General features: G+C 44.0%; 1 protein-coding gene across 1 annotated transcript in view; it reads right to left on the reverse strand.

The window, feature by feature from the left end:
* csmd3b (CUB and Sushi multiple domains 3b) overlaps window positions 1-14,792 on the reverse strand; it is a 1,683,329-nt gene that overhangs the window by 460,323 nt on the left and 1,208,214 nt on the right. Inside the window, exon 14 of the mRNA XM_078215503.1 lies at window positions 4,529-4,855. Within this exon, the coding sequence (XP_078071629.1) occupies window positions 4,529-4,855 (327 nt within the window). The remainder of the gene's footprint in view (window positions 1-4,528; window positions 4,856-14,792) is intronic.

Here is a 14,792-nt window from a genome sequence, read left to right on the forward strand (position 1 = left end):
TGAGAGGACTAGAATACAAAAGCAGGGATGTACTGCAGAGGCTTTATACGGCTCTGGTCAGACCACATTTGGAGTATTGTGAGCAATTTTGGACCACATAATCTAAGGATGTGCTGGCCTTGGAAAGGTCCAGAGAAGGTTCACGAGAATGACCTCGAGAACAAAAAGCTTGATGTATGAGGAGCGTTTGAGGACTCTGGGTCTGTATTCAATGGAGTCTAGAAGTATGAGGGGGATCTAATTGAAACTAACAGAATACTGAAAGGCCTGGATAGAGTGGACATAGGGGAGATGTTACCATTAATTGGAGAGACTAGGATCCAAGGACGTAGCCTCAGAGTAAAGGGACGACCCTTTAGAACTGAGATGAGGAGGAATATGTTTAGCCAGAGAGTGGTGAATCTATAAAATTCATTGCCACAGGAGGCTGTGGAGGCCAGGTCTTTGAGTGTATTTAAGACAGTGATAGATAAGTTCTTGATTGGCAAGGGGATCAAAGGTTGTGAGGAAAAGGTGGGAGAAAGGGGTTGAGAAACTTATCAGCCATGATCAAATGGTGCAGCAAACCTGTTGGGCCAAATGGCCAAATTCTAATCCTATATCATATGGTCTTATGGATAAGTGAATGCTTGGTCAAAGAGGTGAATTTTTCAGAAGGTCTTATAAGACAGGAGTTGGAGAACATATAGGATCAGAAAGTTGGCTTGAAATAAGATGCTAATGTCAATAGTCTTGTTCAGCCTGAGAGTTATGGGCAGAGGATGGAATCATGGTATATAATCAGTGGTGGATGCAGAAAGTAACAGTTTCAGACTTCCTGAGACTTGGTTGGAGCATTTTTGGCAGATCATTCATTCCTGGATATCGCCCCAGTTCTCTTAAATTACAGAGAGACTGGAGGAGTCAAAAGCAGTTGGAGAAAGGGGGAATTGGACATCAAAATTGCAAAAATAGACAGATGGCACCAAGGGCTGGGATATAGATCCTCGAGAAAAATGGGCCCAAAGACGGATCTTAGGGAAGAATCTAAAGATTACAGTTTGGGTGAAATTAAGTAAAATTTTTTGTGCTTTTTCGTGGGATGCAAGCTAATACTGGCAAAATCAGCATTTATTAGCCATCCATTATTACCCTGAGAAAGTGGTGGTAAACCATGTTCTTGAACCACTACAGTCCATATAATGCATGGATACCCACAATGCTATTACAAAGGGAGCTCCAGGATTTTGATCCAACAACAGTGAAGGAAAGGTGATATTACTCCATTCCAAATCATGATAGAATTTGCCTTGGAGGGGAGTTTGCATGCGGTGGTGTTTTGATTACTTCTACCATCTAGAAGGACATGTGTTTGGAAGGTGTGGCTGTAGGATCCTTGCTGAGTTACTGATATGCATTCTGTAGATGGTACACATTGCCGCCACTGTGCGCCGGTGGTGGAGGGAATGAATTTTTAAGGTGGAGCATAGGATGCCGACCAAGTGGATTGCTTTGTATTGGATGGTGTTGATCTTCGTAGATGTTATTGGAGATAGGCTCCTCCAGGCAAGGAGAGTAGTCCATCACCCCTGACTTGTACGATAGACAGGTTATGGGCAGTCTGGAGGTGATTTACTCACCATCAAATTCCTAGCCTTTGACCTGCTCTTGTAGTTACAGTATTTATATGGCTGGCCCAATTATGTTTCTAGTCAATGGTAACCCCAGGGCATTGTTAGCAGGGGACTGAGTGAACGTAATGCCATTGAATGTCAAGGGGAGATGGTGACATTCTCTCTTGTTGGTGAAGGTGTTTGCCTGACACTTGTGTGGCATGAGTGGTATTTGACACTAATCAGAGCAAGCCTGAATATTGTTCAAGTCCTGTTGCATGTGGACGTGGACTGATTCAGTGTCTGATGAGTCACAAACTGTACTGAACATTATGTAATCATCTACAAACATCTCCATTTCAGACTTTATGGTGAATGGAAGGTCATTGATGCATCAGAAGGTGTTTTGGCCTCAAACACTGAGGAACTCCTGCAGTGGCATCCTGGGACTGAGATAACTTTCCTCCAACAACCACAAGCTTCTTTGATTGTACTCGGTATGGCTCTAACCAGTTCTGTCCAATTTCCAATGACAAATTTATCTCAGGCTACTAGACATGTTCAAGTGCTGTCTTAATGTCAAGTGCAGTCACTCTCATCCCACTTTGAGAGTTCAGCCTTTCTGTATAAGTTTGGACCAATGTTGTAACGAAGTCAGGAGTCTAGTGACCCTGACGGAACCCATACTCAGCATCAGTAGCATAAATGCTACTTGATAGTACTGCTGATGATAGCTTCAATCATTTTGCTGATGATTGAGAGTAGACTGGTGGGGTGATAATTGGTCGGGTTGGATTTGTCCTGCTTTTTGTGGACAGGGCATACCTGAGCAATTTTCTATATTGTCAGGTAGATGCCAATGTTCTATTTATGCAGGAAGACCTTTATTAGGCGCACCACTGCTCCTGGGATTTTGTCCGATCCAATTACATTTGCTGCATCCAATACCATCAGCTATTTCGTGGTATCATGTGGAGTGCATCAAATTGGCTGAAGGCTGACATCTGTGATGTTAGGGACATCAGCAGGAGGCTGAGATGGACCATCTGCTTCACGCTTCTGATTGAAGATGATTCCAGATGCATCAGCTTTGTCTTTTGTACGAACATGGTGAGCTCTCCCATTCTTGACAAATGGGATATTTGTGGTGCTTCCACCACTTTTACATCAAATTCTGTGAACTAGGACCTCAACTTGGGCAGGAACATAGAGACAATTGAGCTTAATGGGTAATATGACAGTGCTGTTTATTCTGGGGCAGGATGTAGCTGAAGTTCTTTATTGTTGGATGGATTAGCCATGGGAAATGTGTGGGGTTACGGGGATCGGGTGGGGAATAGGGCCTGGTTAAGATGCTCTGTCAGAGAGTCGGCACAGACTTGATGGGCTGAATGGCCTCTTCTGCACTGTCAGAATCCTATGGTTGACCAATGCCATAGCTCCAATGTTTCTGGAGATTTTTGCAAGTCAAATGAAGTAAAACACTGCACAAATGTAAATAAAACGAGCCCAAATTTAAAATTATGTATCTGATATCAAAATACATGGTGAATTATACTTTGCACATTATGCTTAGCATCAGATTAGTTGCCACCTTATCCTATTTCCTTTTACTGTGCAACATATCTACATCATGATTATTGTTGCAAGGAACTGATCAGAATATGATTTCTGCTCTGACAGTGTCCACAACTGGACAAGCTACATTCACTTGAATCAAAAGAAGCAGAATGAGAAAGCCATTAAGAAAGAAAAGCCTTTGGCAAAACTATTGGTATTAAGCGCAAGTCAACTTGACAAATGTCAGAGTTAATATCATTCCAAAGAATGCAATAATGCCACCGACAACCTTTTCGTGGTACTTCCTACCACAACCAAAAGTCTCAAAAAAAGATAATGAACTTTGAATGTCAACTACTACTTAGATCTTTCCTGTAAGAGTATCAATGCAATCTAGTATTGCTTATTAAGCAACTAACTGCAGCTGTAAATGGTGTAAAGTAAGTGCAGTCGCACTTACACAAACTGAAGTTTATAGGATATAAGCCAAGGGAAAAATGATGGCAAGTTAGACACACAATGCATTTAATTGGAATAGCATCTAAATGACCACTAACACGCACCTTTTTCTAATATTCTTAAGAAGTAAAACAAAATGATGGAGAAAAGAATAGAAAATTATGCTGATAGAATCAGTTGAAGTCAATAGGGTGACAGAAGGCTTATGTGGCATCTCAATATCAGTGTAGGCTGATTGAACTTGTGGCCATTTTCTGTGTTGTCAACTGGGCTGCATTGCTGATCTGCTGATCCCTGCATCTCTTGAGATTTAATGCTGTGAATATCACTACACTATTCATCCAGAAACTCAGCTAATGTTCTGGGGACCCAGGTTCGAATCCCACCACGGCAGTTGGTGGAATTTGAATTCAATAAAAAAATCTGGAATTAAGAATCTACTGATGACCGTGTAACTATTGTCAGCTGTCAGAAAAATCCATCCGGTTCCATAATGCCATCCTTACCAGGTCTGGTCTACATGTGACTCCAGAGCCACAGCAATGTGGTTGACCCTCAACTGCCCTCTGAAATGGCCGAGCAAGCCATTCAGTTCAAGGGCAACTAATGATGGGCAATAAATGCTGGCCAGCCAGCAGCAATCACCAAGTCCCACAAGAGAATAAAAAAAATTAAAAAGCAGATATTAAATATATATTCAAACTATATTGTTTTCCAAGGAGCTTCTTGCATAGATAAAACTTTTAACATTCACCCCATTTATAATTGCACATTATTGCATTCACCAGTCACGCCAAGTTACAATTATTTACATTGTCCATTGAACAATCGAGTTTTCAAACCAAATTTAAATTTTAAGAGTTTGTGGGTTACTTAATGTGGTGCCCTCAATCATCAAATTTGAAAAATAAACTTACTGCTGTATGTGATGTTAAATCCTCGTCCAGACATGGAGTGGTCAGCCTGAAATTCCAGGCGTAGGATGTGACCGTTGCTGGTGAGATGTGAAGGAACTTCTGACCCACTGAATGTTCCCAGCAGAGGCGAATCAACTGATTCCCCATCTTTAACTGCAAGAAAGTCAAACTGAGATTCCAGGTCAAAATCATTGAAGGAAAGATGAATCCGACTCCCTCGTACTGCAACAATTAGCCAGACACAGTTCATGTTATTGCTATAGCCTTCGGGGTAGTCAGGTGACAGGACTGTTCCCACTGGCGCAGTGAAGTTAGACAGACAAGGAACTGCAAACATAAAATCAAACATGTTACATTCAGAAAAGTATCACATTTAGGTTCCTAGAAAATTGGAAGCATCCATTTAGAAGGAATTATTAACATGTAAAGCACTTGGTATAATGGCACCACACTGTTTTAATGAATTATTCAAGTGTTTATAGTGGAAGAAAACTGAATATATTGCACTCAGATAATGTTGCTAGCTGGCATAATGACTAGCAAGTTGTCTTTGCAAAGGCAACTGTCAAAACTATAGTGTGCAACTCATTCCATGAAATACAACCGCAAGGTTAACTTGCTTTCTTTTTCACATCTTCTTCCACCAGCTAGAAATAGCTGATAGCACATAAATGGGATAATGCTGTCTCATGCTGCTTCATTATTAAACTACCACACTGAGTTCATTCCAAAATTGCCCATTTGGAAGCAGCAAAATCTGTCAAATATAATCCAATCAATCTTAGGGTTACTGCCTTTTCTGTCATGTGGTGTATATCTAACTTCAAGGATTGCTACACCTGAAATCCACAATTCTAACGGATTGAAAAGTCAGCAGCAGATAATGTTCAGGTTTATACTTGGCAACCTATGCAGCCTTCAGGCATGTAGAAATCAGAATACAAGTTACATTTGAAGCACTTCTCAATACTTCATATTTACTGTTAATGCATTCTGGATTTTAGCCCATTAAAACGAGAATGGCTCATCAGTAATCACAAATAGAACAGACCACAATACAAAAAAAGACAATCTAGATTCTTGGCTGCATCCTAAATAATTTTTATTCATAAACATAATACACTAAAATAAGCATGTGTCATAAAAGATTGAAATACTCTTCATTTACCAGAAAAACTAATTTAATGTCAGCTAAAATAATGCCGCCAGTCATGAACCATGGATGAATTCAGTGGTACAGTAAGTTGGAACAAAGCCTTTTCACAACTGAGACCTGGGACTGTATCCAGTTTAGGCATATGGCAGGAAAATTTACTCCCTCTGATGGCTATTAACGTTTAAGTTAAATTAGTTTGGACGGCTTACGGCAATTCAGAGCAGGCATGATTCCATGGTACAAATCTGCCTGCACAATTAAAGGCTGGCACTAAACCATTCTTCTTCCAGACTATCATTTGAAGTCTGACATATGTAGAAGTAATTTGGGTTAATTTAGCTTCTGATTTAAATGGTTCAAAACTAGAAATTTGAAGTCACGGTTTAAATACAAAGAAATGCAAATTATTACAGCGGTGTGTTTTGAAACTCTATTAGATGTAACCAAAAACATTTGTAAAAAAAAATTATTCTTTGATTTGAATAAAGTGGACTTCATTGCACTTCAATTTTTGCCTGTAAAATGTTTCATCAGTACAAGAGCTGGAATAGAATCAGGTGGATATATTACTCCCATTTGGCATGACCATTTGCTTCAATGTCCTTTCCACCTTAATTCCCCATATGAATATCATGGTCCATGAGTTCACATAGTGCTGATGCTCAAGATACATAAGTGGTGTTATTTTGTTTTTTCTCTTCTTGTACCTAGTGGCACATAAGACACACTTTCATCTGATTACATACCGATTTTTTTTCTGGAACAGGATGCCAGCCTGTCACCTGCGGTTTATAGATTGAGGGGCACCACTCCACACCAAGCATGGCTGACCAGGACTCTTCTCTTGCTCTTACTGTCTGCCATTGGTGTGGGTTAAAAGAATTTTTGCAGGTTGATACTCAACCTGTTGGCCACATTGCGAACACAGCTTCCTTGGCCATTAAATCCTGGGGTGGGACTCAAACCCAGAGCTTCTGGCTTAGAGGAAGGGATCGACTGCACCATAAAACCATCTTCATGAGTGGTGTAACCCCCTATTTATGTTACTGGACTAATTGCTCAGAGACTTAGAATGATAATAGAGAGATTGTGGGCTGGACTTTCATCTTCCAATGGAGATGTGAACAGGTTTGTGAAATGCTGAACTTTGCTTTTTCCAGCAAAAAGAGAAATATTTTCTTCAACCTTCCTGACCCCACGCCATTTTTGGGTGGCCTTTTCCGGAGTCGGCAAGCCGTTTGGTGCAAAATGAATGTAACCTATTCTGAGGTTGATATCGGCATTGGAAAATTTTATTTCCTCCCGTTACTTTCAAGTACTGGTGTGGGTTTTGAAAGCCCTAAAAATGAGAGCTGTATTATATTGTCACATGTTTTGTTTTTCTTAACCATGCATTTAAAATAATTCCCATTGTTATTGCATGGTTCCTTAGGACTGTAACATGGTGGATATTGAGGCAGAGGCTATGGAGGATGCATGAGGTACATGGAGGGGGGGAGGGGGCATGAATGTTTTGAGAGAGCATAAGTGATCGGAGGGAGCATGGAGGTGGCATGGGAAATGTGAGGGGTATTAAATGGGATTGTGGTTGGGGCCAGATGGGCTGAGGTGGTGAGGGGTGGAAGTTTTGGTCGTCTTTAAACAATGTTGAAACTTCGGTTACTGTGCCAGGGAACCAAAATTAGCATTCTAACTAGCCCACATCTGGCACTCCATCGCAGCTTGCAAACTGCACAACGTACACAAACATTCTGGGCGAAGTCACATATGGGATGGGTGTGCAGTTTGGTCGCCGCAAAAGTGAACAAGCCACATTTTCAAAAACTACATGAAAATCTGGGCCCATGAGTTCAAATCCCATCAGTTTGTGAAGGTGGGTGGTTTTAAGAAAAATGTTTTTTTTTTTAAAAAATGGTATCAAGATAGGTGATCATAAAACTGTAAGATTATTGCAAAAAACTCAACTGGTTCAGCATAGTGGCACAGTGGTTAGCACTGCTGCTTCACAGCACCAGGGACCCAGGTTCAATTCCCAGCTTGGGTCACTATCTGTGCAGAGTCTGCACATTCTCCCCATGGCTGCGTGGGTTTCCTCTGGGTGCTCCTGTTTCTTCTCACAGTCCAAAAAACGTGACGGTTAGGTGCAATGGCCATGCTAAATTCTCCCTCAGTGTACACAACCACGCGCCGGAGTGTGGCAACTAGGGGATTTTCACATTCATTTAATTGCAGTGTTAATGTAAGCCTACTTGTGACACAAATAAATAAACTTAAACAATGGCCTTTAGGAAAGAATAAATATCTCTCCTTACTCAGTCTGGCCAACATTGCTTCCATGTCCTTACCCCATGGGCTATGCAAACTAGGTAAGAAGTTTAACAACACCAGGTTAAAGTCCAACAGGTTTATTTGGTAGCAAAAGCCACACAAGCTTTCGAGGCTCTAAGCCCCTAATTTTTTTGCAATAAACCCCTATGCAAACTATCCAGTTAAATCTTCTGAGGGCCACATGGGATGGTCACATCGGAGAATTGAAACTGATTGAATGGTCATAATAAGAACACCTTCTCAAGGGCAATTCGAGGTGGGTGACAAATGCTGGCCTAGCCAACAACAGCCACATCCCGTGAAATAATAAAAGACAATTAACCTATGTCATGATTAGACTACCAGCTGGATCATAATATTTCTGACACAATGTTGGGAACTGGTTGCAGGCACTGAATTAACATGAGAAACTTGAATTATTGAGCCAAGATCATTTGAGGACTCAAGCTTTGCAGCTTGTTCATTGATCTCTCTCACACTTTGCCGAATTGCTTTTTCTCTTTGTTGCACTGGGGAAACATTACTGGAAACCTGAGCTGTCATCTCCTCGAACAGTGCAGTGCAGTTATATTCAACTTGATTGGTAAAAAGCAAGAGCCTCAGAATCCACTTGAACAGCTTCTCCCACAAGGTCTCATGCGAGGAAAGTGATGTTGCCAGTGTGCAATGTGGAAACCATTTAAAAAGAGAATGGAAAGTGCAATGATACAAAAACAAAAATTGTGTGAATCCAAGGGCTGGATTTTGCCAGAGGTATGTTGGCTCTGACAGCAGGCCTGAAAGCCAGAGCGAATCTGTCTCAGTCATTCGGGGGAGCCCCATCTGAAATTCAGGTCCATCTGGCATGTAATGCAGGTGGCAGCACGGCAATATAGTGGTTAGTACTGCTCCCTCACAGAGCCAGGGACCCGGGTTCGATTCCCGACTTGGGTCACTATCTGTGTGCAGTCTGCATGTTCTCCCTGTGTCTGCGTGGGTTTCATCGGGTGCTCCGGTTTCCTCTTACGCTCTGAAAGACATGCTGGTTAGGTGCATTGGCCATGATAAATTCTCCCTCTATGCCTGAATAGGCACTGTGGCAACAAGGGGATTTTCATAGTAACTTCATTGCAGTATTAATGTAAGCCTACTTGGGACACTAATAAATAAACTTAAAAACTGAAACTTAATGAGCTTCTTTTGGAACTTTGGTTTCTTTGAGGGACGAGAGACCCGTCTATAAGTTGGTGGCCAGAGAGCTGGGAACACTTTAGTCCCAACAGCGCCACGGGAGTGGTGGTCACTGCAGGGACAGCACCCAGTTGAGAGAAACAGTGAGGGACTTCACCGTCACTGCAAGGTAAGTAAGGCTGATGGTTGCTGAGATTTGCATGCAGGCTGGCCGGCCTGGGTGAGAGGAGGGAATGGTTGGTGAGGGTAATTGACACGAGGTTGGCTGTTGTTGCTGAGGACCCCTTCATGGGCCAAAGAACAAAGAAAATTACAGCACAGGAACAAGCCCTTCGGCCCTCCAAGCCTGCTACCCGACTTAACCAAAACCCCCTACCCTTCCAGGGACCATATCCCTCTATTCCCATCTCATTCATGTACTTGTCAAGACGCCCCTTAAAAGTCACAACCGTATCCGCTTCCACTACCTCCCCCGGCAACGAGTTCCAGGCAGCCACCACTCTCTGTGTAAAAAATCTGCCTCGTACATCTCTTTTAAAACTTGCCCTTTAAACCTATGCCCCCTGGTAACTGACTCTTCCACCCTGGGAAAAAGCTTCTGACTATCCACTCTGGACATACCTCTCATAATCTGGTAGACTTCTATCAGGTCTCCCCTCAACCTCCGTCGCTCCAGTGAGAACAAACCAAGTTTTTCCAACCTCTCCTCATAGCTAATGCCCTCCATACCAGGCAACATCCTGGTAAATCTTTTTTGTACCCTCTCCAAAGCCTCCACATCCTTCTGGTAGTGTGGCGACCAGAATTGAACACTATATTCAAAGTGCGACCTAACTAAGGTTCTATAAAGCTGCAACATGACTGGCCAATTTTTAAACTCAATACCCCGGCCGATGAAGGCAAGCATGTCGTATGCCTTCTTGACTACCTTCTCCACCTGCATTGCCACTTTCAGTGACCTATGTACCTGTCCACCCAGATCCCTTTGCCTATCAATACTCTCAAGGATTCTGCCATTTACTGTATATTTCCTATCTGTATTAGACCTTCCAAAATGCATGACCTCACATTTGTCTGGATTAAACTCCATCTGCCATCTCTCTGCCCAAGTCTCCAACTGATCTACATCCTGCTGTATCCTCTGATGGTCCTCATCGCTATCCGCAAATCAACCTACCTTTGTGTCATCCGCAAACTTACTAATCAATCCAGTTACATTTTCCTCCAAATCATTTATATATATTACAAACAGCAAAGGTCCCAGCACTGATCCCTGAGGAACACCACTTGTCACAGCCCTCCATTCAGAAACGCACCCTTCCACTGCTACCCTCTGTCTTCTTTGACCGAGCCAGTTTTGTATCCACCTTGCCAGCTCACCGCTGATCCTATGCGACTTCACCTTCTGCACCAGTCTGCCATGAGGGACCTTGTCAAAGGCCTTACTGAAGTCCATGTAGACAACATCCACTGCCCTACCCTCATCAATCATCAATCATCTTCGTCACTTCCGCGAAAAACTCGATCAGGTTCGTGAGACATGACCTCCCCTTCACAGAACCATGTTGCCTCTCACTAATACGTCCATTATTTCCAAGTGGGAATAAATCCTGTCTTGAAGAATCCTCTCCAATAATTTCCCTAACACTGATGTAAGGCTCACCGGCCTGTAATTACCTGGATTACTCTTGCTACCTTTCTTAAACAACATTGGCTATTCTCCAATCCTCTGGGACCTCCCCTGTTGCCAGTGAGGATACAAAGATTTCTCTCAAGGCCCCAGCAATTTCCTCCCTTGCCTCTCTCAGTATTCTGGGGTATATCCCATCAGGCTCTGGAGACTTGTCTACCTTAATGTTTCTCAAGAACCCCAATACCACCTCCTTTTTGATCTCAACATGACTCAAACTATCTACACATCCTTTCCCAGACTCATCATCCACCAAGTCCTTCTCTTTGGTGAATACTGACACAAAGTACTCATTTAATACCTCACCTATTTCCTCTGGCTCCACACATAGATTCCCTCCCTTGTCCTTGAGTCGGCCAACCCTCTCCCTGGCTACCCTCTTGCTCTTTATATATGTATAAAAAGCCTTGGGATTTTTATACATATATAATGACCCCTTTTAGCCCTTCTTACTCCTTGCTTAAGTTTCTTTCTACTTTCCTTGTATTCCACACTTGCTTCGTGTGTTCCCAGCCTCCTACCTTTGACAAATGCTTCCTTTTTCTCTTTGACTCGGCTCACAATATCTCTCGTTATCCAAGGTTCCCAAAACTTGCCATACTTATCCTTCATCCTTACAGGAATGTGCCAGTCCTGAATCCCTATCAACTTGCACTTGAAAGTCTCCATATGCCTGATGTTGATTTGTCCTCAAACATCTGTCCCCAATCTACATTCTTCAGTTCCTGCCTAATATTGTTGTAATTAGCCTTCCCCCAGTTTAGCACCTTAACTTGAGGGCTACACTGATCTTTATCAATCAATACCTTAAAGCTTACTGAATTGTGGTCACTGTTCCTGAACTGCTCCCCTACTGAAACATCGACCACCTGGCCAGGCTCATTCCCCAATACCAGGTCCAGTATGGCCCCTTCCCTCGTTGGACTATCTACACATTGTTTCAGGAAGCCCTCCTGGATGCTCCTTACAAACTCTGTCCCATCCATGCCCCTAGCACTAAGTGTGTCCCAGTCAATATAGGGGAAATTAAAATCTCCCACCACAACAACCCTGCTACTTTTACACCTTGCCAAAATCTGCCTACATATCTGTTCCTCAATCTCCCGCTGGCAGTTGGGTGGCCTGTAGTAAACCCCCAACATTGTAACTATACTCTTCCTATTCCTGAGCTCTACCCATATTGCCTCGCTGTATGAGCCCTCCAAGGTGTTCTCCCGGAGTACAGCTGTGATATTCTCCTTAACCAGTAGTGCAACTCCCCCACCCCTTTTACATCCCCCTCTATCCCGCCTGAAACATCTGCATCCTGGAATGTTAAGCTGCCAATCCTGTCCTTCCCTTAACCAAGTCTCTGTAATGGCAACTACATCTTAGTTTCTAGTACTAATCCAAGCTCTAAGTTCATCTGCCTTACCTGTTGCACTTCTCGCATTGAAACAAATGCACTTCAGTCCACCAGACCCTCTCTGATTAGCAATCCCAACCTGCCTGCTGTTTCTCTGAGTCTTACCGGCCCTACTCTCTGGTTCCCCTTCAGCTAATTCACCTTTGTTTTGGTTCCCACCCCCCTGCCAAACTAGTTTAAATCCTCCCGTGTGACACTAGCAAACCTCCCGGCCAGAATATTTGTGCCCTTCCAGTTTAGATGCAACCCGTCCTTCTTGTACAGGTCCCACCTGCCCCGGAAGAAACCCCAATGGTCCAGATATCTGAAACCCTCCCTCCTACACCAGCTGTTTAGCCATGTGTTGAGCTGCACTATCTTCCTATTCCTAGCCTCACCAGCATTGGGTCATATTAGCAAAGCCCCCCACTCCAGCCCACAGTGAGGTCACCAGAATTTACCAGGTGGTCAACCAGCCAACATGGGTACCCGCAGCATTGGTAACCTGACAGCAATAGTGGGAAGATGATCTTATTTGGTTGTTTATGTGGTACAATTAACCCCTGGACAGAAGGGTTGTCCTGTAACCTGCCCTCTCTTGGCAGGCTCCCACTCTTTTCCTCCCCTCCTCCAAAAGCTCAGATCCTGCTTCTGCAAGCCCCATTAAATTCAGTCCCAATTTTGTTTACCCCTTTTTAGTGGAAAAAGAAACAGAATTAAACCTTCATATGAACATAGAACATAGAAAGCCACAGCACAAACAGGCCCTTCGGCCCACAAGTTGCGCCGATCACATCCCCACCTCTAGGCCTATCTATAGCCCTCAATCCCATTAAATCCCATGTACTCATCCAGAAGTCTCTTAAAAGACCCCAACGAGTTTGCCTCCACCACCACCGACGTCAGCCGATTCCACTCACCCACCACCCTCTGAGTGAAAAACTTACCCCTGACATCCCCCCTGTACCTACCCCCCAGCACCTTAAACCTGTGTCCTCTCGTAGCAACCATTTCAGCCCTTGGAAATAGCCTCTGAGAGTCCACCCTATCCAGACCCCTCAACATCTTGTAAACCTCTATCAGGTCACCTCTCATCCTTCGTCTCTCCAGGGAGAAGAGACCAAGCTCCCTCAACCTATCCTCATAAGGCATGCCCCCCAATCCAGGCAACATCCTTGTAAATCTCCTCTGCACCCTTTCAATGGCTTCAACATCTTTCCTGTAATGAGGTGACCAGAACTGCGCGCAGTACTCCAAGTGGGGTCTAACCAGGGTCCTATAAAGCTGCAGCATTATCTCCCGACTCCTAAACTCAATCCCTCGATTAATGAAGGCTAGTACGCCATACGCCTTCTTGACCGCATCCTCCACCTGCGAGGCCGATTTAAGAGTCCTATGGACCCGGACCCCAAGGTCCCTCTGATCCTCTACACTGCTAAGAATGGTACCCTTCATTTTATACTGCTGCTCCATCCCATTGGATCTGCCAAAATGGATCACCACACACTTATCCGGGTTGAAGTCCATCTGCCACTTCTCCGCCCAGTCCTGCATTCTATCTATGTCTCGCTGCAACTTCTGACATCCCTCCAAACTATCCACAACACCACCTACCTTGGTGTCGTCAGCAAACTTACCAACCCATCCCTCCACTTCCTCATCCAGGTCATTTATGAAAATGACAAACAGCAAGGGTCCCAGAACAGATCCCTGGGGCACTCCACTGGTCACTGACCTCCATGCAGAGAAAGACCCCTCCACAGCCACTCTCTGCCTTCTGCAGGCAAGCCAGTTCTGGATCCACAAGGCAACAGCCCCTTGGATCCCATGCCCTCTCACTTTCTCAAGAAGTCTTGCATGGGGGACCTTATCGAACGCTTTGCTGAAGTCCATATAGACCACATCCACCGCTCTTCCTTCGTCAATGTGCTTGGTCACATTTTCAAAGAACTCAACCAGGCTCGTAAGGCACGACCTGCCCCTGACAAAGCCGTGCTGACTACTTTTGATCATACTAAACTTCTCTAGATGATCATAAATCCTGTCTCTCAGGATCCTCTCCATCAACTTACCAACCACTGAGGTTAGACTCACCGGTCGGTAATTTCCCGGGCTGTCCCTGTTCCCTTTCTTGAATATAGGGACCACATCCGCAATCCTCCAATCCTCCGGAACCTCTCCCGTCTCCATCGACGATGCAAAGATCATCGCCAAAGGCTCCGCAATCTCCTCCCTCGCCTCCCACAGTAACCTGGGGTACATCCCATCCGGTCCCGGCGACTTACCAACCTTGATGCCATTCAATAGTTCCAACACATCCTCTTTCTTTATGTCCACATGCTCGATCCTTTCTGTCCTCCGCAATCCAGCAGTACAACCACCCAGATCCCTTTCCACCGTGAATACCGAGGTAAAGTATTCATTAAGCACCTCCGCCATTTCTAACGGTTCCGCACAAACTTTTCCCCCTTCACCTTTTAAGGGTCCTATGCCTTCACATCTCATCCTTTTACTCTTGACATATTTGTAGAAAGCC

This window comes from Mustelus asterias, chromosome 7, assembly GCF_964213995.1.
Source record: "Mustelus asterias chromosome 7, sMusAst1.hap1.1, whole genome shotgun sequence".
NCBI lineage: Eukaryota > Metazoa > Chordata > Chondrichthyes > Carcharhiniformes > Triakidae > Mustelus > Mustelus asterias.